This window comes from Thermobia domestica, chromosome 8 (assembly GCF_964235325.1).
Source record: "Thermobia domestica chromosome 8, izTheDome1.hap1.1, whole genome shotgun sequence".
Lineage (NCBI taxonomy): Eukaryota > Metazoa > Arthropoda > Insecta > Zygentoma > Lepismatidae > Thermobia > Thermobia domestica.
Genome location: NC_137461.1, coordinates 247,995,566 through 248,023,412, shown reverse-complemented (window position 1 = coordinate 248,023,412; position 27,847 = coordinate 247,995,566). Strand labels below are relative to the sequence as shown.

General features: G+C 37.5%; 1 protein-coding gene across 1 annotated transcript in view; it reads right to left on the bottom strand.

Annotated features, from left to right (window-relative positions):
* LOC145691994 (protein takeout-like) overlaps positions 1–27,847 on the bottom strand; it is a 101,398-nt gene that overhangs the window by 30,465 nt on the left and 43,086 nt on the right. Inside the window, exon 2 of the mRNA XM_081767293.1 lies at positions 16,109–16,201. Coding sequence (XP_081623419.1) covers positions 16,109–16,201 — 93 coding nt within the window. The remainder of the gene's footprint in view (positions 1–16,108; positions 16,202–27,847) is intronic.

Below are 27,847 nucleotides of genomic sequence, written 5' to 3'. Positions count from 1 at the left end.
ATGAATTTTAGAGCTTGACAAATATTATTTTTACTATTTATGACGACTATTTTAATACTAAAAAATGGTGTTAATTTGACAATGAATTATTAATCCGATATTATTTTACTTTATTTTATCATTATGTTTTTTGTTTCAGTATATAGCTTACATTGTATGTAATATGTGTTTATATTGTTTGATAAAGTGCTGTATTTTTGCCGTCAGGCTGTTCATGACACAGAAATAAACATTATCATTATTATTATTATTATTATTATTATTATTATTATTATTATTATTATTATTATTATTATTATTATTATTATTACATATTTACAATGTCATTTACTGTGGTTATTTACTACCTCCATCTCTTACATATGAGCCTACGATATACTAATGGACATTTCCTTTCCTTTCTCTAGCTTTTACGATGGGTTTTGTTTCATATTGCATGACAAAAACCAAGTATCCCCAAACCAAGTATAACTTTGATCACCACATTTCCTTTTCTTTCTCGGCAAGTAAAAAAAAAAAAAAAAAAAAAAAAAAAAAAAAAAAAAAAAACTTTAGAATTACAGAATGTGTAGTAGACACAGCAAGACCGATTTGTCATGTGTTTTTTATTTTCTTTCTAATGTAGAAAGATACTGGTACAGTGATATTGACTTTTACAGATGAAATTTGATCAAAGTATGCCCATGCTACGGTAATACACGTATGATCTTTTCCACGTGGAGATGTTACGGTAGGTAGCTCAGTGGTAGCGCGCTTTCCTCTGGTGCATGGTCTTCCTTGCTCGATTCTCGGCCAAGTATTTTTTTGGGGACAACATCGTGTCTGTGGCTTTTCTTGGGGTATAACCGTTTACTTCCACACACACTCATTTCAGCAATTATTAAATCATCATTCACTTCCTTAACTCATCCGTCTACCTTAGCATGAAGGGCATGTTAAACTGAAAAATTTCATTTCTTTTCCATATGAAAAAAAAAATAGAAAGAAAGAAAGCAAGTAAAGAAAAATAAATGAAATTGACTTTCATCGCAGGTTAGTGTCTTCCATCTTCCTCTCCCTTTATATATACAGGGTGTTTCAAAACAACACCGACAACTTTTAGAAGGTGATCCCTGACACCAAAATAGCACAAAAAGCATAGACTAATCTGGGTGAACAAATGCTTCCTTTCGGAATTTTAGGCTGCCGAAAACATGAAAAAATGAACTTTAAAGATTCATAGCTCGAATACTATGGGACATGCCGCAGTTGGATAAAGATTTCACATAGTAAATAGGCCTAGTAGGTACCATATACAAATATTCATGTTTCAGAATCCTGCGGTATTCACGCAACGATTTTAATAAGGTAGTTGGTGAGTGCTTCAAATTATATGCTCCTAGCCAAACTCTCTCTATAAAAATTGTTGCGAGGGTACCTTAGGATTTTGAAACATGCAGTTTTGGATAGTGCACATATTAGTTCCTAAATGAAGTCTTGATCCGCCAACGGTAGGTCCCACGGTTTTGCAGCTATGGACCTTCAAAGTTCATTTTTTTATGTTTTTGGGGGCCTATTAATCCGAAAGGAAGCATTTGTGCACCCAGGTTGGTCTATACTTTTTGTCTTATGTTGGTGTCAGGAATCACCTCTCAAACGTTGTTTGTATTGTTTTTAAACACACTATATACTGTATATATATATATATATATATATATATATATATATATATATATATATATATATATATATATATATATATATAATATGTGTGTGTGTGTATATATATAGTAAATATATATTGTGTGGGAGACCCGGATTCGATGGGAGCTTATCTGTTTCGGATTCCGCGTTAAGCTGTAAGTCCACGTCTCATAGCCTCGCTACTGAACGGGACGCTAAGCTCAAGTCATCCTTCCCCGTAAATATAAATACTTAGTTTCATTTTTCCTCACATAACTAAGAATTTCTCTGTTGAATTATTCAATGTAAAATTTACAAGGTGAACTTCACATAATATCGAACTGTAAAGAAAATCTGGTTTTTGACAGAATGAAATAATTTCGGTAATCAAGGTTGAACAATTAATTTTTCATTATTTTTATTTTTATTTCATACCACTTATTTACGAAGTAGTTGCTGCTGCCGTACGCTGGATATCCATAAAAGAATTCTCAAATTGAACAATATATGAGTTTAGAAACGGTTTTAAACTGGATATCAAGAGGATGGAAGGGATAGAGGTTGTTACCCAAAACATGTTAACTACTTTTTCTTTCACTCATTCATTCATTTATTAGTTTTTTTCTTCCTTCTTTAAGAGCATTGACTCAACTAACCTTGAACGAAGAAACGGCCATCAACTTTCATGGATACCGGAAAGCAAATAAGTTTGGCGGTCAATAACATTATTTTCTACGGTCAGCAATATTTTCACATTCATTATTAACGTATATTGCAATGATGACCACGGCTTATGGTTTGTTCGTTCTCATGAAATCTTTAAATCAATCTAATTCGTAATTTCTTGACAATCAAATCATGAGAATGAGAATTTACGTAAAGATGGACATATTCTGTCTAGTGTGTATACACCTTAAAAAACTCAAGCACGCACATGTTCGTCGCTACAGAAGCAAAACGAACTCGTAAGTAAAACCCATTTTAACCAAAACCAACTCAAAAAGATAGGTTATTATTATTTACATCCTTATAGGGGCGCACCCTAAACGGATCCATATTCCCCAAAACTTCCTGACTCAATATATATTCGCACACTTTAACAATGGAACTATACTTTACAGGGAAATGATTGATGTAATACGAAAACTTGATCGTACACTTCATCTGTACTTTTTCTCTTAGAAGAACAATTTTGTTCTTTTTTATTTATTTATTTATTTATTTATTTTGAAAATGTAGGTGGAAGTATTTTACAATTATTTATCGACTTCTCGGATGAAGAATAATACCAGTTCTATGCTACATAGACGTACTGGCTTGTAGTATTGGGCCCTACCAAAGCTTGGGCCCCTCTCAAAAAAAAAAAAAAAAACCGCTTGCACGCCTGCTTCCTTAAGATCCAACTACGTATTATCCTTTCCGACACAACGGGTTTCCCTCAGAGGATTTCTAGCGAACATTTTATCAGATGGTATGGATCATTGATTATGATTTTTGTCTCGAGCTGGGTATACATCTTCACACTTGGTTTGACCCAGATAGAACCACTGACTCAGGTCCGACGGCACCTAATGTGCCAAATGACCTGGTAAAGAGGAAGCAACCGCTAATATTTAAGCTCTACAGTCTGTAGAATATGTCCCCTATTCAAACTCAAAGATTTATGTATTCCTTTCCCAATGTGACATTATTCCATAATCAAGATTCCATTTTTAAATATTATTTTTCTCAACTTCTTTCAGAAATACATAGAAACGTTTATTTCTAATAATGTTTACATCATTTTAAGGATTGCACATTTATATTTTTCTCACGTAATCACCATTTTGGTTGATGCACTTTTATACACAGTTTTGGAATGGCACTATGGAAATTTTGGAATGCCCCTGTTACACCAGCTGTCGCCATGCGGTTGAGGAAGAGTATAGCCTTATCTTTCAATTTGTTGCTTTTGCTGAAGCACTATGTTCTTTAAACTTAGGAAATTGCTGCTAGTTACTGGTTTGCTCAATATTGGCAACTGCCTTGTCGGAAATTGACGGTCTCCTGCTAATTTCTTAGTTGTGAATTTCAGTACGCCCAGTTACACTACTTGCGATCATTTTGTGACATTCATGCACGACTCGCCATACGCTTCTGTCAACTGGCGATGAGTTTCTATCTCTTTTAACGCCTTTTGCGTTCAAAAACCAAATAAGAGCGCGAACTTCGCACTTGGCGACATTTGATCTCTACCGGTGGTCGGAAGAGGCTACACTGCCATTTATGAACTGTAAACTCGGATATACTGTAGTACAATTATTTTCATTTTGTAATAAATATGTATTGTTCCCTAAAAACCCATAGATGACTTTGAAATCGGATAATATGTGTGTATGTACTTTAACACTCCCTCTTTTAAACAATAACCGTTCCGTTCAAATTCGATTAGCCGTTTTGAAGACATAATAATTTGAAATTGGGTGTAGGGTTAAGAGATACCCAGTTTAGTAGAGCTAAATGGAAAGAAAATCTGTGTAATATGTGTTTCTGTCACCGCGGCATGGCGTTCCTCAGGTTGCAAATCAAGGAGAAGGTCTCTAGATATAGAGATTAGCTGCTAATATACTGAATAAGCAGTCGCGGACAGACAAAATGTCTTTCTCCAACTTGAGGGCTTTGCGTGAAGTTAACAACTTCATCCTGTAAGAAAGGTGGTGGAATGCTTCAGAGAAGCTTCGGATCAGAGCTGTTAACTTGGCACGACCTCAGCAAACTAAAATGGACATGAGATTTAGAGCATAGAATGTAAGATACCTCTATAGGACAGGCGCGTGAAAATCCGTAACGAATGAGTTAGAGAAATATAGAATAGATTCAGCAGGAGTTCAGGAAGGAAATAGAACTCTGAATTCCTGAAATTTTACGTTCTTTTGCTGGGAAAGAATTAAAAATCACCAATTAGGAACAGGGTTTTTCGTTCACAAACGAATAATTGACGAGTTTGATGTACTAAGGGTGTAAATGAGTCATTTGTGGCTTTTGCTATGCTTGTTTAACTTCCTGGTAACATTTCAATTCAATATCGGAATAAAATGCTGCAAATTACATTTTTTTTTAAAAAAAACCGCTACTTAAATTTTAACATCGTTTTTCTCCAACTGCATGTTTCAAACTTACGCCATGTCCAAAATAAATGCTCATATGTATAACTGTCTTGTTGTGGGAATATAATTTGATAATGATTTTGCAGGGTAGTCATTGGAATGCGGATGGGATTCGCAAGCAAAAACCAAACCTCGAGGACTTCCTACAGCGTGAGCGTGTGGACATCGCATTGCTCACAGAAACCCACCTTAAACCCAACATACCATTCAAAATACGTAATTACACCTTCCATAGAACCGACCGCCAGGGACCAAAAGGCGGTACAGGTATCCTCATCAAAACGTCGATTCCCTACGAGCCCCTTCCTCTCCCAACCCTTCACTCCCTCGAGGGCACTGGAATTATCCTGCACTCTCCGGACGGACCAGTCTATGTCTTTGCTGCTTACAGACCACCGTTAGCAAGATTGGAACCACAAGACCTGCGGAACCTGAGGAGACTTGGCCATCGGGTACTCATAGGAGGCGACTTTAACTGCAAGCACCCCCTGTGGAACTCCAAAGTTTTCAACGCAAACGGCAACATACTCTTCCAAGCACTTAATCGGGTAGACCTAACACCAGCAGCACCTGTTGAGCCCACGCACTACCCCAAGAACGGAGGTGAACCTGATGTCCTAGACATGATCCTGATGTCTAACCTGGCACTCCTGGATGGACCCCACTCCATAATCGCCCTGGCTTCGGACCACGTACCAGTGTTGCAGACCATCTCAGTCAACCACCAACTCTCCACCCGAAGGCTTCCAACCATCACCACCACAGACTGGGACAACTACCGCCAGCTTCTTGCAGAACTTGTGGACACAAGGACCCCAGTCAATACACCAGAGGAAGTCGAAGAAGCAGTAATCAACCTCGCGGCATCCATAAGGTCAGCACACAGGCTGGCATCTACGTCAACCACCACCGAGCCCGAAAACAACAACCGCCCCCAGGAACTACGTACCGCCGCGCTCATTCAACTCAAACGATGGGCAAGAAAGCAGTGGCAACGCACCAGGGACCATCGATACAAATCGCTATGGAACAGCCTTACCACCAGGATGCGGAAACGGCTGCAAAGGCTGAAGATCCAAAAATGGGAAAACAAACTCCAAGCCATGGAGACACCCAACCAAGAGTTCTGGCGACTGGCGAAAACCATCTCACGACCGACCAGCGGCTCCAGATCCTACCCCCTGCAAGGACCGCAAGGATTACTGCACGACCCAGAGGAACAGGCGGAGCTCTTTGCAAACACACTCGAAGAGGTACTGCAGCAGAACGACACCCAGCCAGACGCCCGCATACTCCGCGCCGTCCACCACAGCATGGAGCATACACAACTAGAAGACCCACTACCGCCGAATGCACTCACAACGCCACGAGAAATCAGGACAGTACTCAGGAAGATCCATCCCGGCAAGGCCCCTGGAATTGACCGAATACCTCCGTCAGCGCTGAGAGAAGCCCCAAGAAAAGCAATAGTACTGCTGTGTCGCATCTACAACAGTATACTGCGTACAGGACACTTCCCAACGACCTGGAAGGAAGCCAACATAGTGATGATCCCGAAACCGGGCACAGTACGGACCAACCCTACGAACTATCGGCCGATCAGCCTCCTATCGCACGTCAGCAAAGTATTCGAAAGAATACTCCAGAGGAGGCTGCAACAGTACATATCGGATCATCAACTAATCCCGGACCACCAGTTCGGATTCCGACCAGGACACAGTACCGAACATCAGCTGGTCAGAGTAGCGGAAGTAATCACAGCACGGTTCAACGAGGGCGGCCACACCTTGGGACTATTTCTCGACATCGAAAAAGCGTTCGATAAGGTGTGGCACGCAGGGCTCATCCACAAGCTGATCCAGCAGGAATTCCCGCACTATCAAATCCGAACAATCAGATCCTACCTGGCAGACAGAACATTCCGAGTAACATTCAACGGTAACACAACAGAACCAAGGACTGCAAGGGCAGGAGTACCTCAAGGATCCTGCATATCTCCTCTCCTGTACGCAGTATACACAGCCGATATCCCCAAGTTAGACGACATCAATCCACCAAATTCTGGAGAAAGAAAGAACTCTCAACCAACCCCACAATAAGAGCAATAGGAAATGCAAACCCACGAAGAAGACTTCACAGAATGCCACGACCCCCGTGAGAGAATCGTAAACCAACAAACCAGCCACAGGGAAAAACACAGGAGGGCGCGACAGTAGCGACTCCACCACCACATATACGTCAGAAAACAAAGCCAAGGAAGACACAAAACAAATGGAAGGCAGGGGCAATAGCCCGACACTTCAACAAATCAAAACCCGCGAAGACAAGACTGAGACTGAGACTGAGCAGGGTAGTTTAATACTGTTACTATGTGTATAATCGGGAATTGTATATTTGTTGTAAATTTCATAGGAAAAGAATTATAAATACGACAACTAGAAAGAGTAAACCAAAATGTTGCAAAATGGACAAGAAAAGTTTTTTTGTCGTTATATTGTTCTCATTCACTTATCTTTTGATATGAAATTTACCACATACATGTCTTTGCCGATTATGCACATTCTAACATCATAAGAAATACCAGGCGAAATCGTTATCAACTTATATTCCTACAATAACATATTTATATACACGTGACAATAATTTTGGACATGACTGCACATGCCCCGACAGAAGTTAAGGATTACGATATAAAGATAGTTTTTACGAAGAGGTAGAACGGGTATTTGACAAACTCCTGCGATACTATATGAAATTTCTATTAGTGGATTTTAATGCTAAGGTAAAACTAGAGGATATTTTCAAACGGATTATAGGGAATGGGAGTCTGCGTAAGGAAAGTAATGAACGGGAATGCAAGTCTGAACTTTGCAATATACAAAAACCTTAAAGAGCACAAAATTCCCAAATCGTGACATTGATAAATACATTTGGACTTCACCAGATGAAATAATATATAATCAAATTGATCATGTCTTAGTAGATAGATAGAAGGAGACAGTCCAGCATGATTGAAGTTCAAATGTTCAGAGAAGCTTCCTATAACATTGATCACTACCTAGTAGAAGCAATAATAAAAAAAAGGATTAACGTTAAATCAAGGAAATATTTAACATCTAAAGACGAAGAGGTTTCTATTAAAGAAATTAGAGGAGAGCGAGGCGAGAGGGGAATACTAGATTGAGATATCGAATAGATTCTCGGTTTTAGAAGTTTGGAGTTTACTAATGTTGAGAATACTTGGGCTGGAATTAGGGATAGCATTAAAATTTCAGCAAAAGAGAGATTGAAGCACGCGGAAATACATAGGAACAAACCATAGTTCGACCAAGAATGCACTAAGTTAGCGGAAAAGATAAAACAGGCAAAACTATGTTGGCAAAAGAATCCGAACGATATACAATAATTACACAAAACTTCGTTGTTATCAGATGAAGACTTCCAAAAAGTTCAGAAAAATGAAACAGAATTTTTTGAAAACTAAAATTAATGAATTTGAAGATATAGTAAAAACAAAAACATTCGAGACATTTACCAGCACACCAACGAATTTAAGAAAGACTATCAACAACGCGCAGGTATGTTAAAGAAAGTTGACGGAACAATTCTCACTGATACTAATAGCATCTTGAATAGATGGAACGATTTCTTTGACAATTTGCATAACAAGCAGACTGAAATGTACACACAGAACTGTATATTCCAGAGCCTAGCCAAACAAAGGTAGAAATCGCTATAAAGAAATTAAAGAAACACAAATTTCCAGGTGTAGACGCAATTTCTGCTGACTTAATTTTAACTGGAAGTGAAAAATTGTGGAACAAGATACACAAATTAATTCACCTTATCTGGAACAAGGAGGAATTGCCATAAGAGTGAGAAAGAATCAATCATTGCTCCAATTCACAAGAAAGGCGACAAAATTGATTGTAATAACCATCGAAGTATTTCTCTTCTATCAACATCTTATAAAATCCTCTAAAACATTCTATTAGCAAGATTGATCCATACGTAGGTTAAATTATTGAACATTATTATTACGGATTTAGACGAGAGAGATCAACTGTCGATCAGACATTTACCATTCGGCAAATATTCGAAAAGAAATGGAAATACAATATCCTCGTACACCAATTATTTTTGATTTTAGAAAATCCTTTGACTCGGTTCAGGAGATAAACATTGTATAACATTTTTACAGAATTTGGAATACCAGAAAAGCTAATTAGATTAATTAAGATGTGTTTAAGTAAATCCCAAAGTGAAGTCCAAGTAGGAAAGTTCTTGTCCACAAGCTTGCTTCCACGTCGAGAATTGCCTGAGACAAGGAGATATGTTGTCGCCATTATTATTCAACTTTGTTCTGGAGCACGCTGTAAGGAAAATCAAAGATAGCAACCAGGGCTTAGAACTGAATGGTTAGAACTCATCAGGTTATGGAGTATGCTGATAATGTAAATCTGATAGGGGATGATAGGATAAAAATAGAAATAAATGCACGGGCCTTATTACACGCTTGTAGGGCATGGGTTTAGAACCAAATTCAGAGAAAACTAAATACATGGAAATTCGCCGGGTCGTAATAGTGCAAAGTAAAGATTTGTCAAGATATCAAATAATACTTTCGACAAAGTGAATAGTTTCAAGTAGGCCTATCTAGGATCAATATTAACACATGAAAATCATATCCACGAAGAATTAAATGTCGACTGAAAGCAGGGGATTCATAAAATATATAAAACGATAATCATGCTTGTTTTTCTGTATGGTTGCGAAACATGGTCGCTGACTCTGAGGGAAGAACGTGTTTGAGAACAAGATCCTGAGACGAATATTCGGACCCTAGAGGAACGGGAATGGAGAATGACGAAACTTCATAACGCGGAACTACATAATTTATACTGTACTGCTTACCAAGCATTGTTAGGGTCATCAAATGCAGGAGGCAAGGTAGGCAGGTCCTGTAGCCAAAATGGAAGAAAATAGGAACGCTTTCAAAGTCTTGACTGGAAGACCAATCGGAAAACGACCATTATGAAGACCTAGGTGGAGATGAGAGGGTAACATTAAGATGGAATTCGCACAAATAGGAATACAAAGTAGAAACTGGATCCAGTTGGCTACGAACAGGAGTCAGTGGAGAGCTTTTGTGAAAGCAGCTTTGAACCTCCCAGTGCGATTTGGCAACAGAGTTAGTTGTTAAATTGAAAGAAAATTAAAAAAAGGTAATTCTTCCAATTTGCCTACCAATTTTTTCGGTTCAGTAGAAGATAACAAACGGTCACACCTGGGCAAAACTAGAACATTGTATTATCAAGCTTCCCTATGTTATTTCACATAAAGTTTTCTAGCAACTCATAATTATAAGTACTCATGAACGACTTTTCCTACCTCGTTACCACAACTACATACCTATGTCAATAATAAACATTAACTTAATTTCTCTTGGGAAAAAAGCTTGTTTTCGTATTTTGATACAAATTCCGTTGACATATGAAGCAATTATATAATACTTGCATGCTGCTTATTTCAAGGTTTTACTTTTTCCTTTAACCTAAATGTCATAAAGGTGAAACATTAAACTAAAAAAAAAAAAAAAAAAAAAAGACATCTCTCAAGGTTGTAACGAAAGTGAAATTAGAATCTGGGGAGGAGTATTGGAGAGGAAAGGGCTTAGAATTAGTATAACCAAGACGAAATATTTGTCAATTCAACAAAAAATGTAATAAAAATAAAAGATTGCGACTCAACGAAGAAGGGATGGTAATGTCTAAAGCCCGGAATTAATGGCAAAATGCCATAAGTGCCATTATTTCAATTTTCATGATATTTTCAGGAAAAGTGCAATTTCACAATTTAGAAGCAATTTATTGCCATTGACACAGGTTTTCTCTTCCACTACTCTTTCTTTACTCATGAATGACAGCATAACACCAAATTTGAGTCGCTCTTATGTGGTGTCTGATAATAGCTAGTCTATTCCCGTTGGAATGTGACAATTGGAGGGGCGGGGATGCTAGTGGTGTTTAGTTCTTGGAATTTTGAAGCAGTGGTCGGTTCTTGGAATGACAAACGTAGATGCTTAATTTCAAGAAGTAGCCGGGTGGTCAGCTTTTGTGAATCTTAGGCGTGCGTGATACAGAACTGGTATATATGTGCGTTTTAGTATTTCAAGATGCCGAAAGTTGGTCTTTCTACGGAACAGAAGTTGGAAAAATTTGTGAGTGAGTTCGGACGTACTGTGTTTTCAACAGACGGTTCTGTACTATTTTGTAAGTTATGTGAAACTGTGGTTTCCGCTGAAAAGCGTTATTTTGTAACACACCGTATAAGCAATGCAAAACACAATTCTGCAAGCACACGCAAATCAGCTGGTTAAAAAGTTCAAAATCTTCTTGTAACAGTCAAGAATCCCGCTTCGCGTACTAACAGTTTTGCGAATGATCTGCGTGAATCTCTAATTAACGCGGACATTCCTTTATGGAAGTTAGAAAATGTTTCCTTTAGGAACTTTCTCGAGAAATACACAAAACAAAAAGTTCCAAGTGAATCATCTTTGAGAAAGACTTACGTTGATAGCGCGTACAGCAGAACTATTGACAATATCCGTAAAGATGTTGCTGTCAAAAATATATGGATTTCAATTGATGAAACTTGCGATATTCTAGGACTTCCATTGCCAACGTTGTGATTGAAACTTTGGGAGGGGAAGAAGGCACACAAACATTTTTGATTGCATCAGAAGTTCTGCAAAAAGTAAATCCCACGGCAATTACACAGGATTTTACCAAATCGCTGAGTATTCTGAGACCAGAATGTATAAAATACGATAAGGTCCTTCTTTTTGCCATAGACGGGGCTGTATACATGAAAAGTGCAGCAAAAGCCCTTAAGGTTCTATTTCCACGTATGCTGCATGTCACTTGTCTGGCACACGCGCTACATGGAATTGCAAAGGAAGTTCGTTCTCATTTTCCTGACGTTGACCTTCTTGTGTCAAATGTGAAAAAGGTATTTCTGAAAGTTTCCTCGCGAACAAGTGCGTTTCACAAATTAGCCCCTGTACTTCCGCTTCCTCCACAGCTTGTCTTAACGAGATGGGGTACATGGATTACAGATGTTCTCTATTATGCTAACAACTTTGAACCCATCAAAAGAATCATTTACTTTTGATGAGGATGATGCGTCTTCAATTAAGGTTGCTCGAAGTTTGCTTAAGAATTCCTTGAAAAGTGACTTGCATTTTGCAAAAAAACATTTTGCAAAGTTACCAGGTGCTATTGCAAGCTTGAAAAAAAAGAAAAGAAAAGAACTAACTCTCGTTAGTTCTCTGAAAATCTTCAATGATACTCTCAACGATCTGAGTGTTGTACCTGGTGACAAGGGCGAATACATTCGGCGTAAGTGTGATCGTGTTGGTGCTAATCCAGAAATCCAGATCCAAGTGCTAATCCAGATTTGGGAAAATTGAAGGACATAGCTAATGTTATGGAACCTTTAACTCATATTATAAACTCTTGTATATTAAACTGTTATTTTCCTGAATGCTTTAAATTAGTGAAAGTAGTACCTATAATGAAAAAAGGAAATAAGTCTTCTCTTGATAACTATAGACTAATTTCACTGGTTCCAGTTATATCTAAAGTTTTTGAGATTGTTTTGAATGAACAGATTGTTAACTATTTTGAACATAATAATTTATTTATCAATTCTCAATTTGGCTATAGATCCGGGCTAGGAACTGTTAAGGCTGCTGTCTCATTTTTGGTAAATTGTATTTCTGGGTTGGACAGTAGAAACTTTGTTCATGTAAAACTATATGATCTATCGAAAGCATTTCATACGGTGTCTCATGATATTTTGTTGCAAAAACTAGAATTCTATGGTTTTGATAATGCAGCTCTGTCTAAATTAGGAATTATGACAGTACCTGCAATTTTCATATACAAATGTTTGCTTTACATCAAGGAAAACAATCATATTTACAATGAGTTAGGGTACTCTCATACGTATCAAATTAGAAACAGGAACCGTTTAGGATTATTTAGATGTGAATATAGTAAGACGCAAAAGACCTTTTACTATATGTCAGTTAAATTTTATAATTTTCTTCCTATATTTCTAAGAGAACTTCCATTTCTGGCTTTTAAAATAGAAGTACAGAAATTACTTATTAATAATTGTATATATAGTGTTGAAGAATTTTTTGAACTCAAAATTGATAGTTAAAATATTTGCGTCTGTTGTCCAGTGATCTTTGTTGATATTATGGTATATTATGTTATGTTATATATGTAACCCTAAAAATTTCAACTTCTATTTCTGACGATTGTAATACATCTGATGTTCTCAGATGTTTCTGCAATAAAATTTATTATTATTATTATTATTGTTATTATTATTATTATTATTATTATTATTATTATTATTATTATTATTATTATTATTATTATTATTATTATTATTATTATTATTATTATTATTATTATTATGGAAGGTGATGCTGATACAGCTGTTGAGAGTGACATGGATCCTTCCCAAATTACATGTTTCAAGTATGCTCCAGTGACATCTGTAGATGAGGAAAGATCATTTTCACATCTAAAACAAATTCTTTCTGACAGGAAACAAAGTGTTTCCTTTGAAAAATCTTAAAAATATGTTAATAATTACAGAGGACAAAATATGAAAAGCCAAGTATGTTAATAATTACAGAGGACAAAATATGAAAAGTAAGTGAAAATAAACTGCTAATAAAAGGTTAATACCAGTTAAATAAAGAGGAGAAAAGTGATAGGAATATTACGTGAACGTGGAGTATCAATTCGCCACAAAAGAAAAGTTTACAAAACAGCAACGAGACTTGTAATATGATATGAATCAGAATATTGGACGAGAGAGAGGAACAGAAATTGCATATTTCGTAGATGAAGATGCTGCGGTAGGTATGTGGAGGGATGAAAAAGAGAAAGAATTAAGAACGAAACGACCCGAGGAACAGTGAAAGCAGATCAGAAAAAAAAAACCTGGAAGAACGTAGACATAGATGGTTTGCACATGTAAGAAGAAGAGACTTTTGGAATATGTTGCTCATGCTACAGAACTGGGTGGAGAACGAACGCAAGGCCAAACTAAGCAAAAGTGGGGAGATGATGTCACAGTGGACATGACACAAGACAAAAATAGATGTGGAACAACGATCCGAAAATCCGATCCCACACTGAGAAAAATCCGTTTTCCGGACAGCGGTATATTGCACAAATATACGGAATCCTCTTGCTTCCGACAGAAATCAGTATGGAGCATACGTTATCCGTATACTATACACGCATTGCCCTTAGATGTTACATCATTCCGTTGCAGGATGTGTGACATCTAACAGTCTTCCGTATATTACATACATATACGTATGTTACATTCGTCAGCTATGTCCATTTGTATGTGAGATCCTGACCACCTATACTGTTTCATACGGAAAGTACGTATAGATGGAACACTTATACGGGAAGTATTATAAAACATGCGTTTTCAGTTATACGTTTGCTGTACGTTAAGTCCCAAAAATACAGGACTTATGCATGTAACCTACCTTTTTAAGTATGCCACCTACAATTTTTTTTTCTCTGTGCAGCTAACTGTTGAAAAGTTTCGAGGAAGAATATATATATAAATTATACAAAATTTAATACCTTTCTCAGAAAATGAATATATAGTTATTCAATATATATCTTGCTTTGTCAAAATAAATCTAATATCTCTTAAATTTTATTTAAGAACATTAAAATTAAATATATCGTAAAAAATAACTTTTGCTAAATAAGAATCATTAAAATAGTTTTGAAGAATAACTTAGTACAACTAATTCATTAAAATTGTAGCTTATTTCAAAGAAAATAGAAAAATTAGAGCTGATTTGGTAAGTATATATAACTATTCTTTCCTAGTCAAATCAATGGTATAAGAAACAGATGGTGCAGTATTGTACACTCTTAATATTCTACACAAAATTTCAACTATTTTATTGCAATAAATAAATTTTACTAAAGACAATACACAAAAGTCTCGCGAAAAATACATCTAGGAATGAATAGGCTTGTGAATAACTTCGCCTAGATGTTTATTCAACCTGTGACTCTTTAATGTTTTACAACTTTCCTTCAAAGGTTATAGTGTAACGTGACGGAAAAAATCCTAACAAATATTGAAACACGTGTGTCGTTAGCGGGAGGAGGGGTCGGGGGGACGCGTTCTCCCAGATTTTAGTCAAGTGTATTTAAAGAAACTATACTACATTGTATATATAACTTTTGTCGGAAACAGGATTTTGATTTTGATTCATCCGACCCCTCAAGATTTAAGGAACTAAGGACGCCAGTGGTTGAAATCCTTGTAGGAAACTATCTGTTCTCTGTTTTTGTTCTTTCGAAGATCTATTGTTATCTAAAGAACACAAGAGTCAGCTTAAATGGCTACAAAGAGCCACGAATAACCTTTAGTTGCGTATTTTAATGAAAAATTGAAGAAAACAGTTTTCGATTGACTGTAGATAGTATTGTGACATGTGCCCAACAAAGTGCCGTTGCCTTCAGGCTGGGATTAAACCTTGGTGTCTGGCAGAGTGTACTGTTTTTAACTCATTACGAATTACTTTAAGCGTGTCGTTTCAGTTAATCCAAAGTGAAGAGGCTTCTGAAGTGTCAATACTTTCATGGAGGCACCTACAGGATCATGTTTTAAGGAGAGAGAGTTCAAAGCTTATCGGGGTATCCAATTCAATATAAGGATTAATTCTATTGACATTTATAAAATCCACCCCGAAATTAGACTAAATTTACAGAAAAATTTAGAAAAGTTGTAGGGAAAGAGGTCGGATCCTCAGGATTCATCTGAGTACATCCCTGCCTTTACGAATCAACATTAATGACGTAATATTATTTTTTTTTAATGGATATACGCTACTTCGTCTTCAAAACTGTAGAAATGAAATGAAATCTTTGAGTTTTACGTTCCACGGTAATGCTGGCTAGGTCAAAGGAGATGGCGATGATGAGAAATGAATGAAATGGTGGGAGGAAACGGGAGAACCCCGAGCAAACCCAAGCACACGGTATTTGTCCATCAGAAAGTTCACTTGGCGCGATCTGGGATTGAACCAGGGGCCCCAAGCACCAGAGGTGAACGGTCTACCACTGAGTCACCGTGGGCCCCTCAAAACTGTAGAGTATACTAATTCCCATATATATTCGAGAGAGAGAAAGATAATAATAGCTGAAAAAAAAATAAATATTTACATTACTTACCATTTGCTGAGTTCTTAAACAATTCTTGTGCAGAATTCTTGACACACTCACTGAGATTCGGGTCATCATACTTGCAAATCGTCAAATATTTAGCTAAAATAAGAAGGAAAAATAAATAAAGTTTTATGTGTAATGTTAAAAGCAGGGATCAGCCAAACAATAACAAGCTATCCGATTCATAATTTAGTACAAGGCGTATCCAGAAAGTAAATTTCCCACGCGTCCCATAGCCAAGATACCGTGTGTTGCGCGAAGACACTGCGTGTACGTGAGAGAGTAAGGTCCTAACATAACGCATGGGCCAGCAGAACTTCCCTAATTCTCTCAGTAGCGTCGTGGCAGTGATCACTAGCGGTTCGTCAGGTGAGGCAGGTGAGGCCTGGCCTCACCTATATTCTTGAGTAAAAGTAAATGAACTATTTTCAATAAATTCCAAATTAACTCAACATTACTGTGTAGAGTTTGAAATAAAACTTATTTCAAATTATTTAATGTATAACAGAAAACAGACTCCTTAAAATTCATTTACTCAAGTGCAGAAAATGTTTGTAAAAATATTACAGAATTTAAAAGAAATTAAAGGCAAAAGCGAAAATTTATATTCTTTGACATGATAATTTTATTTTTAAAAATTCCAACCCTGTAGTGCGGCCTGAAACAGATTAAGCCTCCTGAGCAGCGAAGCAGTTGCAACGAAAACATCCCTCTTGCAGTTTGAAAGGGGAGAGGGGTAACCTAAGGGCAATAATCTTTGGTTCGGAATTACTCCAATGTTCTGTGTTTAAAGGGAGGCCTGTTGAAAATGTGCCGCTGACACGCACTGCGCATGCTTGAACCAGAGAGGGACACTTGTCATACTCTCCGTTGTTGCCCAGATAAGGTTACGCAGTGTAGCAAATTGAATAAATTTAAACGTAAGCTTGATTATAAAGAAGTAATGAATTACATTTGCTATTTCCTTCATATAAACAACATTTAAACTTTTAGAACGTTTTACTGAGGAAGTATATTTCCTTTAAAGGGAATTTTTAATATCTGGTTTCAAAATATATAGTAGTTTATACTTAATTTCTAGTAAACATGCTACAAATGTTGATGGCAAAAGAAAAAAAACTATAACAGTTATGGCAATACTGTGAAACACATTTTTGTAGTAATGGGACGTTTACACTTGGTCGATTTAGTCGTACGGCTAAATCGACTCGCTGCATTTGCGACTAAATCGAAGCAACTAGGCCGAATGAGATCGATGGATGTGTTCAATTGTTTCAACCGAAATTGAATGCTCCTTGTCGACTCGCTCTCCTCTGGTCGATTCGAAATCGACTGGCAATTTTAAAGATGTCCAAGCAAAAAGTAATTGGTACAATTTACGGTGTTATAGCAGAAGAAAATAGAATCGACCACAGAAAATAGAACGTCTTTCAATTCAGTTGCTAGTCGATTAGTCGCTTTCGATCAACAAGTGATTAAGTTGAAGTCCTGTTTACACGGTCGATTAAGTTGAAAGTGACGTCAATTCAACTGAATCGAACGCAAATCGACTAAGTGTAAACGCCTCATAAGAGCGCGAAAATCGACGGATAGCGGGTGTAACATCGTGTTTTTCTGCATGTTTTATCTTGTTTTCAAGCGAATGGCATTGTGTGTTTGTAACAGGTTTACGCGTGTAGTGTTTTTCGTGAGTTTGGGACACTGAGTTGTTTTCGACCGTTATGTTAGATACCATCCCGGCCTGGTGTGGGTGAGGGAAATCCAGGAAAAACCTCACTCAAGGTGGCTGGCCTGAAAAAGCTGTTACACTTTTTCGACCTAGTGTCTCCACCGGGAACCGAACCCGAGACCGCTCACACCAAAGGCGAGAGCGTTAGCGACTACACGTGTATCTTCTCTTAATTCATATAAATGCTATGTTTTGAGCATGAGCGGAGTTAGCGCTTGTCTGCTGTAGAGGCGAGACTTTCGGGGGTTTGAAATATCTCTCAGTCGAGTGGGGATCCGGGAGCTTTGTTGCAGGAAATCGTGAATATAAAAGCTCGATTTTTGAGCATTTTCGTATATAATACTATATAATACAACATAAGATTTTTTAAAATAGGAAGTTGTTGGCGAAGAATCAGTCTCTAGTGGGTTTCAGTGGTAATGTAAATAGACATGCTAACTTTCAGACAACACACTCTCAGTGTATTTCAACATTTAGATAGCCGGTATGCCGAATTAAAATCGTAATAAAGCATACTGCCTCTGCTTTTTTTCCACTTCGAACACTATATATATATATATATATATATATATATATATATATATATATATATATATATGTGTGTGTGTGTGTGTGTGTGTGTGTAGGTAAGGGAGGGAGCAACAGTGATTCAACGTTGAAGGAAGAAAAAAGATTCTAGCCCGATGATCGTTATCCTGAAAGTAATGTATTTTGTAACAAAATATAAGGAGATGTAGATTAACGAAAGCCAGTTCGTCTTCTACAGATATAACATTGTCAATTGCATCAATAACGCCTCTACAACGCGGGAAACGTCGACTGTTATGCCCCCCTCATGTGATTGGTTTCATAGTATGCTTATTAAATTACTAGCAGCGGGGAAAAATCGGGGGGAAATCCTGCAACAGGGGGTGAAGAGCCGATTCACCGCCACCTAACCAAGCCCGCAACCAGCCTCAGAGGTTTGGGGGGGCATGAATATGTTGGAAGGGAAAGTCATTAAAAATTCTCCTACAAGTTGTTTTTTGTATTAATAATAGCATTTTGTATTGAGGTCTGGAGGGGCTACGAAAAGTTTAGGGGGGCCTGCTCCCTCTAGTTGCGGGCCTGCACTTAACACTACGACCAGGTTCTCTGTGCCTCACCTATTTATTTAGCCACGAGCAGCCTTTGGCAGTGATTGAAGATTGGCGTTCGTATTCCAGCTCCCGCCGCGTGTGAAGTGCGAGCAGTGATAAAGTTTTTGAATGCACAGAGCATAGCACCGATTGAAATCCATCGTCAGCTGTATCGTTGCAAAAATGTCAATGCTGACCCTGTTCGCCTTGCTTTGTGCTCTAGGATCAGTTGCTTCAACACAAAACTTCTTTATCAACAGGTACTCCGTGACAGTGGTATGCAATAAGGAGCGAAAAATCTGCAGGAACTGCTTGCTCATGCCGTTAGGCCCATGGACTTAGCACAGCTAAGTAAGGATTTCGATTGGTGCTATGCCCTGTGCATTCAAAAACTTTATCACTGCTCGCACTTCACAAGCGGCGGGAGCTGGAATAGGAACGTCCATCTTCCACAACTGCCATTACGCTACTGAGAGCGCTAGGGAAGTTCCGCTAGTGCATGTGCCATGCTAGGGCCTTACTCTCTCACGTACACGTAGTCGCTTCGCGCAACATAACGTTTCCTAGCTATGGGAGGCATGGGAAACTTACTTTCTGGATGCGCCTCGTACATTCAGAAATAAATAATAAAATTTGCTTCTATACTATATTAAATTATCAATAAATTGAAACATGAGGTCGACTACTGAGTCACATGTATTGTTCCTTTATTTAACTAAGTGAAAATACAGTTATCGTAATTACTTTATTTTTAGTTTCCATGAGAAGTTTCTCTATTATATTGATAGTTTCCTAAGACCCCACCAAAAATAGTCCTAATATGCATATTAACAATATATTCCTTGCCTTGTTCTATCGTAAGAAACTTAAATAAATTAAGAAACTTAAATAAATCGTGTTGAATTCAGTTAATTGTGCTAGAAAAATTAGTATGACTATTATATTTTCAGTTACGAAATGTCTGAAAACACTTTATTTTAGTTAAATATGACGTTCATTTCTTGTTAGTTTTTTCGTTAGATATCAGAAAATTGGGATCCAAGAAGGCACAAGGAAAGAAACTGGATGTGGCCGAGGTGAAAATATTCAGATGGATGTGATGTTACCAGGTCAGACAAGAGACAACGTTAAAGTAACTGAGACGTCGAAGGAAGAAAAGAAAGTTTATATTATGAAAAGAAATGAAGATAACATAGGCCAGTGACTGCGGAAGATGGAAGTAGAACACCAGAACGATGATGGATAGATTGTGTGAGAGTGTGACTATGGAGGAAAGGGGTTAATAGAGATGATGTTTGAGACCAAGGAAGATGGAAGCAAACCATCACAAATACCGGTCTCGCATAAGCGAGAGAAGGCAGAATAAAAGAATGGGAAGTTAAATCCGTAATTTAAGTGAATCAAATACACTCTGTGATAATTTATTTTGTCGTGACAGAAATATTACCCAGAACACTACAGAATATTAAAATATCTGAAAAAAAAAAAAAAGGTATCGTGCAATTTTTCTAGATCTTATTTCCATACAGATTAAGGCTAGGAGGTTATCATACCAGAATTATTAATATAGTGTATATATGCATGTGTGTTTTTTCTTAAATACCTCCTAATGTCGTAAGATGTTAAGATCAGGGCTTTTGGAATGTTATTATTTCAAGCCTTCCATGTTTAAATTAATAATATCGGCGTAGTACAGGGTATTCGGAATGGGACTCAGTTTTTAAAAGTGTATAGTTTTAATATGGTCAGAGATACAAAAAAAAAAAAAAAAAAAACATTCATATTGAAGGAAAACTCAAAAAGTTTTGTTCAGAAAATTTTCATACTTGAACAACTACCGGTGACGGCGCTAGTATCGCCGATAAACAGAAATGACGTCAGCAGTCGAAAAGGCACAATGCGTGTGGTGGTTTGCAGAGACAAAAAGTGTTGTTCAAGTTCAACGAATCTTTCGACGTGTTTATCACAAGGATCCTTCCATCACGCAACAGTATCCAAGCGTGGAAGGATCAATTTTTATCAACGGGGAGTGTAGTTAAACAACACAGCGGGGTGTCAAAAGAAAATGTGGAAGCAATAAGAGTGTTCTTCACGTAGCCCGAGGAAGTCACTTCGCGCAAAGAGCAGGTAATTGGTAATTCCAAGGTCAATAGTGCACGATGTGGTACACAAACGATTACGTTTGCGCGCGTATAAGGTGCATTTTTTGCAAGAAATTAAGCCCAACGATAAGCCACAGAGAGCAGCATTTGCTACTAAAATTTTGGACAGGATTGATTATGACCATAATTTCCTGTTGTTTTATCTGATGAGGCAACTTTTCACTTGTCTGGCTGTGTTATCAGACACAATGTTAGGATATGGGGATCTGAGAATCCGCATGCGTACATAGGAACATTCTAGAAACAGTCCCAAATTGAATGTTTGGTGCGCTTTAACACACAATGCAGTTATAGGCCCCTTCTTTTCCATAGAGCAAACCATAACAGAAAATGTGTTATTAGACATGGTTCTACACTTTGCTGTTCCTCAGTTACAACATTTGCAACCTTAAGTGATATTCCAATTGGATGGTGCCCCGCCACATTGGAGCCTCCAATTGGAGTACCTTGATACTGAATTTCCTGGCAGTTGGATAGGCCGTGATGGGCCAATTAGGTGGCTTCCACGCTCTCTTGATGTTACCCCTTGGACTTCTTCCTGTGGGGGTATGTGAAAGACCTTGTGTATTCTGGTGAAAAGGTGCGTAATCTTGATGAACTGAAGAACCGTATTAGAAATGCAATTGCTTCAGTAACGCCTCAGATGTTATAGAATATGTGGAGAAATTGAGTTCAGGCTATATATTGTAAGAGTTACAAATGGAGCTTACGTAGATTTACACTGAAGTAGAATGACTTGTACCTGGGTAAGGTAAGTAAGAGCAAATAAACTTTTTGAGTTTTCCTTTAAAATGCATGCTTTTTTTCTTATGTATCTCGGACCATATTAAAACTATACACTTTTAAAAGCCGTCAGTCCCATTCCGGGCACCCTGTATAATTGTAATGATCTACGAGGGAGGACTGGTAAGTTATTGGCCCAACCCAGGACGACTTAAGCTGCAGGCGTGAAAGTGTGAGGCTATTCAACATAGTCCCCTCGAAGGTCAACACACTTGGCACTTCGATGTTGCAACTTCTCCAACCCCTCCAAGAAGAAGAAGAAAAAAAAGATATCTTAAGGTCTGAAAAAAAAACTTCCGCAGCTGTTATCACCTCTTCATCACTATTAAATTTCTGAGGTCTCTCAAAAAATCCATTGTTCTGCCAGCCTTGTGGACGGGAGCATTGTCCTGCAAGAACAAGACAACTCGTGTCAACTTTCCCCAGCGCTTTTCTTTAATAGCGTCCTTTACCTTAGCCAGCAGACTGTAGTAATACTCTGCAGTTATGGTTTGGCCTTTTGGAAAGTAGTCTGAGAGCAAAACACCATCCTTATCCCAGAATATTGAGGCAAGCATCTTCCCTGCGGACTTTTGTGTTTTGAATTTTTTGGGCCTTGGAGATCCTGAGTGGCGTCACTCGCATGACTCCTGTTTGGTTTCCGGATAAAAGTAATGCAACCACGTTTCATCCTGGGTAACAAGCCGATTCAAAAAATCGTCCTTGGAGTTCACAAAATGCCGTACAACCACCTGCGATGATCTCACACGTTCGCGTTTCTGATCCGCGTTCAAACATTTCGGAATCCATTTCGCAGAAAGCTTGCACATGTCCAACTGATCATGGATTATTGACTCAACACGTTCTTTGGATATGTGTACTTTGTCAGCTATCTCCTGAGCGAAATCCGTCTGTTGCTCAAAATCAGGTCATGAATCTGGTCCACTTTTTCCGGAGTTGACACTGACATTGCCTTGCCACACCTGTCACCATCTTCTGTTGAAAATTCACCACGCTTAAAGTTCGCACACCATTTCTTCACAGTGGAGTATGAAGGGCACTGTCCACCCAATGCGCCTAGCATGTACCCATGGATTTCCTTGGGCGACTTCTGTTGCAGGAAGAACTTAATTACACCTCCCAATTCCTCTTTGGTGAATTTGACATCAGGCTCCGCCATGGTTTATTCAATTACCTGTAAAATAACCGTTCATGGTAGAATCGTGAAATTTGGTACTTCAACATATAAAAGATCAAAATTTCACATGACATCAATTACATCAGGATAGTACATTCGGAAGGGGGTCGGGTCGAGAACTTATCAGCCGACCCTCGTAATATTATGTTATGCATAAATTCCACTTCTAACAAATTAAAAACTCTTATTCTATTGTTGTTTTCCTACTTATGTCTGTATAAGGAAGCGCGGGTGTTTGCGGGAGTGAAAGCGTGCGAGGAGCAGAGTAAGGTTGACGATAGCTCTGGAGCGGGCTTTTTTTTTTTTTTTTTTTTTTTTTTTTTTTTTTTTACAGTAAATGTGAATTAAAAGTATAGTAGTGTAGGAAGTGAACAGCAAGCAACGTCAGGAAAGTAGCCCAGAGCTTCAGAGGGCTGAAAGTTCTGAGGGAAGCGAAGTATAATTTAAAAATACATTCCGAATTATATATATATATATATATATATATATATATATATATATATATATATATATATATATATATATATATATATAGAATTAGTTGGTCACAGCCACGTATCTTCATCTTCTTCCAGGATGACAATGAACTGTAGACTTGTTCTAGTGTCAGGCTGAGGCTGTCGCTTTTCCAGATTCCTCTGGTGTGGTTCCCTGTATGTCAGTGATGTATTGTATCACAATACTATATGGTTTTACAAGACACTGTGGATGACGTAGATTAAACAAAAAGAATCACTAACACATAGGGAAGAAATGCGCACATTTAAATAAAAACACCTGTTAACACTAACGATATGGGCGACATTTATAACATTTATAACCTGATTTATTAACAAGGATTCAAAGGCCAATTTCAAATCTAGAAGGTTTGGTATCTAGTTAGCTCGAACTCATAATCTTCAAGGCGAAGTCCTTCTATAGCATCACCGTGACGACAAGCGGCGCAAACCTGTCTTCAACATTGGGTGGTGGTGGTGTAAGACTGTTCCAATTTTTTAAAGCGATGTTCAAAATATTTATGAAGTTGAAAAGCAGTGCTGTGGAGGATCAGGGGAGCAGAGTTGTTTTGAACATTGGGAGGCGGGCAGATTTGAGGCTTATTAAGGGTGAACATCAATTTCATCTAATTTTCCTTTGTGATAATCGGATACAAACCATTACATTTCTCCCCCCCAAAAACGCATTTCAAATTCGATTATTGGGGGGAGTCCCCACAGTTCCAAGATTGGTGAGGTCATGTCGCCCCTAAACCCCCCGTCTAATGTAAATATTAAGTGGTGACGACTTAATATTTACATCAGTCTGGGTAGTGTCAGATGTAACTATCTAATACTTTCAATGCTTTAATCCTCCAGAAGTGTTGATATAAGAGATTGCAATAATGATACCATAGTACAAAAATTCAGACGAATGCTTACTTATTTTACTAACTGAGTTGCGAGTTCTTTATCTAAGGCAAACATGGAAATAAACAACAGCATTATGTTGCATCATGAGGTGAGGTTTAAGGTGAATCATCCCGGAAGTACATACTTTAGTTTATTCCCTTAATTACTGTGCAATGAAACATTACCTATTATAAGTGTTTTACTATAAGATAGAATTGTGTTTCAGCTACAACACAAGACACTGATTCATTTGGTTGTGTATTCTGGTATCGAAAAAAGGCAACAATTAAAAGAAAATAATTGATTGGTTTAAAATGAGCACATAAGATGGCAGTGCTCAGTTTTATGAAATGTTTATTTGTAGGTATAAAGTATTTTAAAATAACAGTCTTATTACGAAATAGATATATTGTTTGTTTGATATTGTTTCACATTATCTTTAAATATTAATTTACATTAGATTTTGAGAAGAAAGTTGCGCAGAATACTATAATACCCTGTTGCCAAATATGTACCTTTACTGTGACAGTCACAATAAGAAAATTCCTTAATTCTAGCGTTGCAGTTGGAGAAGCGGAACTTAGGTGTCTATTCCGGTAAGGCTCGAAAATTAATTTCTCCAGTAAGTATCCAAGCAGAATTCCATAATTACTTCCTTTATTATCTGCGTCAGTAAACACTCGACACTATCTGGCAACGCCGCACTATTCAAGTAGCGTTTAGCGTAGCACTTACAAGTAGACCTCACCACTTCGCCGTTGCGTTAGTAAAAGGAAACAACTGTTGTCCTAAAGTAGGGTTGAATATAAGATATTGACAATAATTTTAGCTGCTAAAGAGCACTAGAAATATGGGAAAACGAAATAGAAACACGAATGTGGGAAAGCCATCTACAATATAATTTGATAGTTGCAAGACCAATATTTTTTCGAAATAGATGGAGGAACAATAGTTATGACTTCAACTATGTAAATCAAGTTAGGAGGGATGTTTTTATATCATTCCAGATCATGGCCGCCATCTTGAAATCCGCCATATTGGATCGACATCAACTTCTTCAAATGGAAAGAGGGCCATGTGAGGTATCAAACAACAATGATTTTTTCCATCCAATCTCATACACTAATTAGTTTGTCCATATCTAGAACGGTTTACAACTTACAGTTCTTTCAATGTTGAAAAATTCGTTGTTTGAAACAGATAACAGATAACTACAGTGGCAATGAACATAGCTTCAGAGAGAGCATTCTTAGAGAACAAAATTACGGCAATGCAAGAAATGCAAGAACTCAGCATTCATAAAGTGGTTCTGATCTCGCTACTTCGTGTATGCGTTTGTAGATTCAAACTGCAACTATAAGCAGTTGGATCAGCACGATGAAGAGAATAGCAATATTGGTTGCCAAAGGCACTCCTGGTCGTAGCAGCTACGGTATAAGGTAGAAGCTTACGTGCATCGTGTACCATTCTACAGTGACAAACTCTTTGTAAGGAGGCAAGTACAGGAAATATGTTATTCTCACTGTGAGTTCTAACCGTGAACTTGGAAGTGTTTGAGAAATAGTTATTTCGTTTATTGCATTAAGCCTGTAATTCTGTGAGGTACGTGCGTGTGTGTGTGTTAGGGAGAGTGTGTGCTGGCAACAATTATAGACTAAAAAACGACATATCATGGCGCTAAATAAGGCAAATATTGCTATGTACCTCCTGAAGCAGTTACAGACATTACGGTTCAAGCACAATGCAACAAATATACCAGAACAGGAAAGAGCAATCGCAGATGACATAATTAGATTACTAGCGGATAAAGAATTGGAATTCGAAGTGGAATACACTCTGGATATTCTAGAGGAGGCACATCATGAGATAAACAATCAAGAAGCTAGTGTGGAAGCAGAAGGGTATGTGAATTGCTATTGATCGAATACAGGGAGCAGGAATTCACTTATGCTGGATACCTGAGAATTATTTAATAATGAAGCAGTGCGAAGTACAATAGCTCTACCTGGGAAATCAGTGGAAGTGTGACAAATTCCAAAAGTACCACCGGCATATTTCAACCTTTGAGTGTATTTTTTTAGACAATACAAAAGATTGGCGTACTATATGTGATTATGCAATAAAGGACGAACATTTCCATTCAAAACTGCATGACAGAGATACTATTGTCACTCTGCATTCCCTTGTGTACAATCAATTTCAGTCTCCTCGTTTCATAGGAATGATTCAATAAACATTTTGTAAATCACTAAATATTGATGAGCCGATCGAATGGTTCGAAGTGCCGAAGAAGCACGCTTTCAATATTCCCCGCATTAACTTTTGTGATATTTGTGACGCTTCATTTTTTATTAGGTGCTCATGGTACTCTGCAAAATTCTGTTTTGACCATTTTATGAATGCCGAGGACTTGCATTTCCTGCATTGCCGTAATTTTATCCAGTAAGAATGCTATCTCTGGAGCTATATTCATTGTCACTATAGTTATCTGTTGTCTGCTACAAACAACGAATTTTTCAACATTGAAAGAACTGTAAGTTGTAAACCGTTCTAGATATGGACAAACTAATTAGTGTATGAGATTGGATGGAAAAAATCATTGTTGTTTGATACCTCACATGGCCCTCTTTCCATTTGAAAAACTTGATGTCGATCCAATATGGCGGATTTCAAGATGGCGGCCATGATCTGGAATGATATAAAAACATCCCTCCTAACTCGATTTACATAGTTGAAGTCATAACTATTGTTCCTCCATCTATTTCGAAAAAATATTGGTCTTGCAACTATCAAATTATATTGTAGATGGCTTTCCCACATTCGTGTTTCTATTTCGTTTTCCCATATTTCTAGTGCTCATTAGCAGCTAAAATTTTTGTCAATATCTTATATTCAACCCTACTTTAGGACAGCAGTTGTTTCCTTTTGCTAACGCAACGGCGAAGTGGTGAGGTCTACTTGTTAGAACACCTAGTGATCCACCTTAAGCAGTTGGGTGGCCTTGAATTTGATTTACTCATAGTTTTAACCATGTTACTTATAAATACATAAATTTTCAGTATGAATAAGATTAACTTTTTGAAGAAAAATAATTATATTTTACTTTGTATTGAACACGTACCTACTGCTACTAAGAGCTACTTGTAAGAGCTCCAAACTCTGGGATGGGTTTTAATTATATATAAAATAAGAAAGTTTCCTCTTTTGGGAGGGCAATCGCCCCGATAGTCCCCTGGATCCGCCCTTGCTTTTTGATTTCAGCTGTAGGCATGAAGTTTCCAAATAATGGCCCCTGTATTCTTAATCCGTACTCATTATTGTAGGCATATGTAACAGACCTCAGACTATATTGCCAATGGAGGTGATATACTTTTTTCTTCTTTCAATT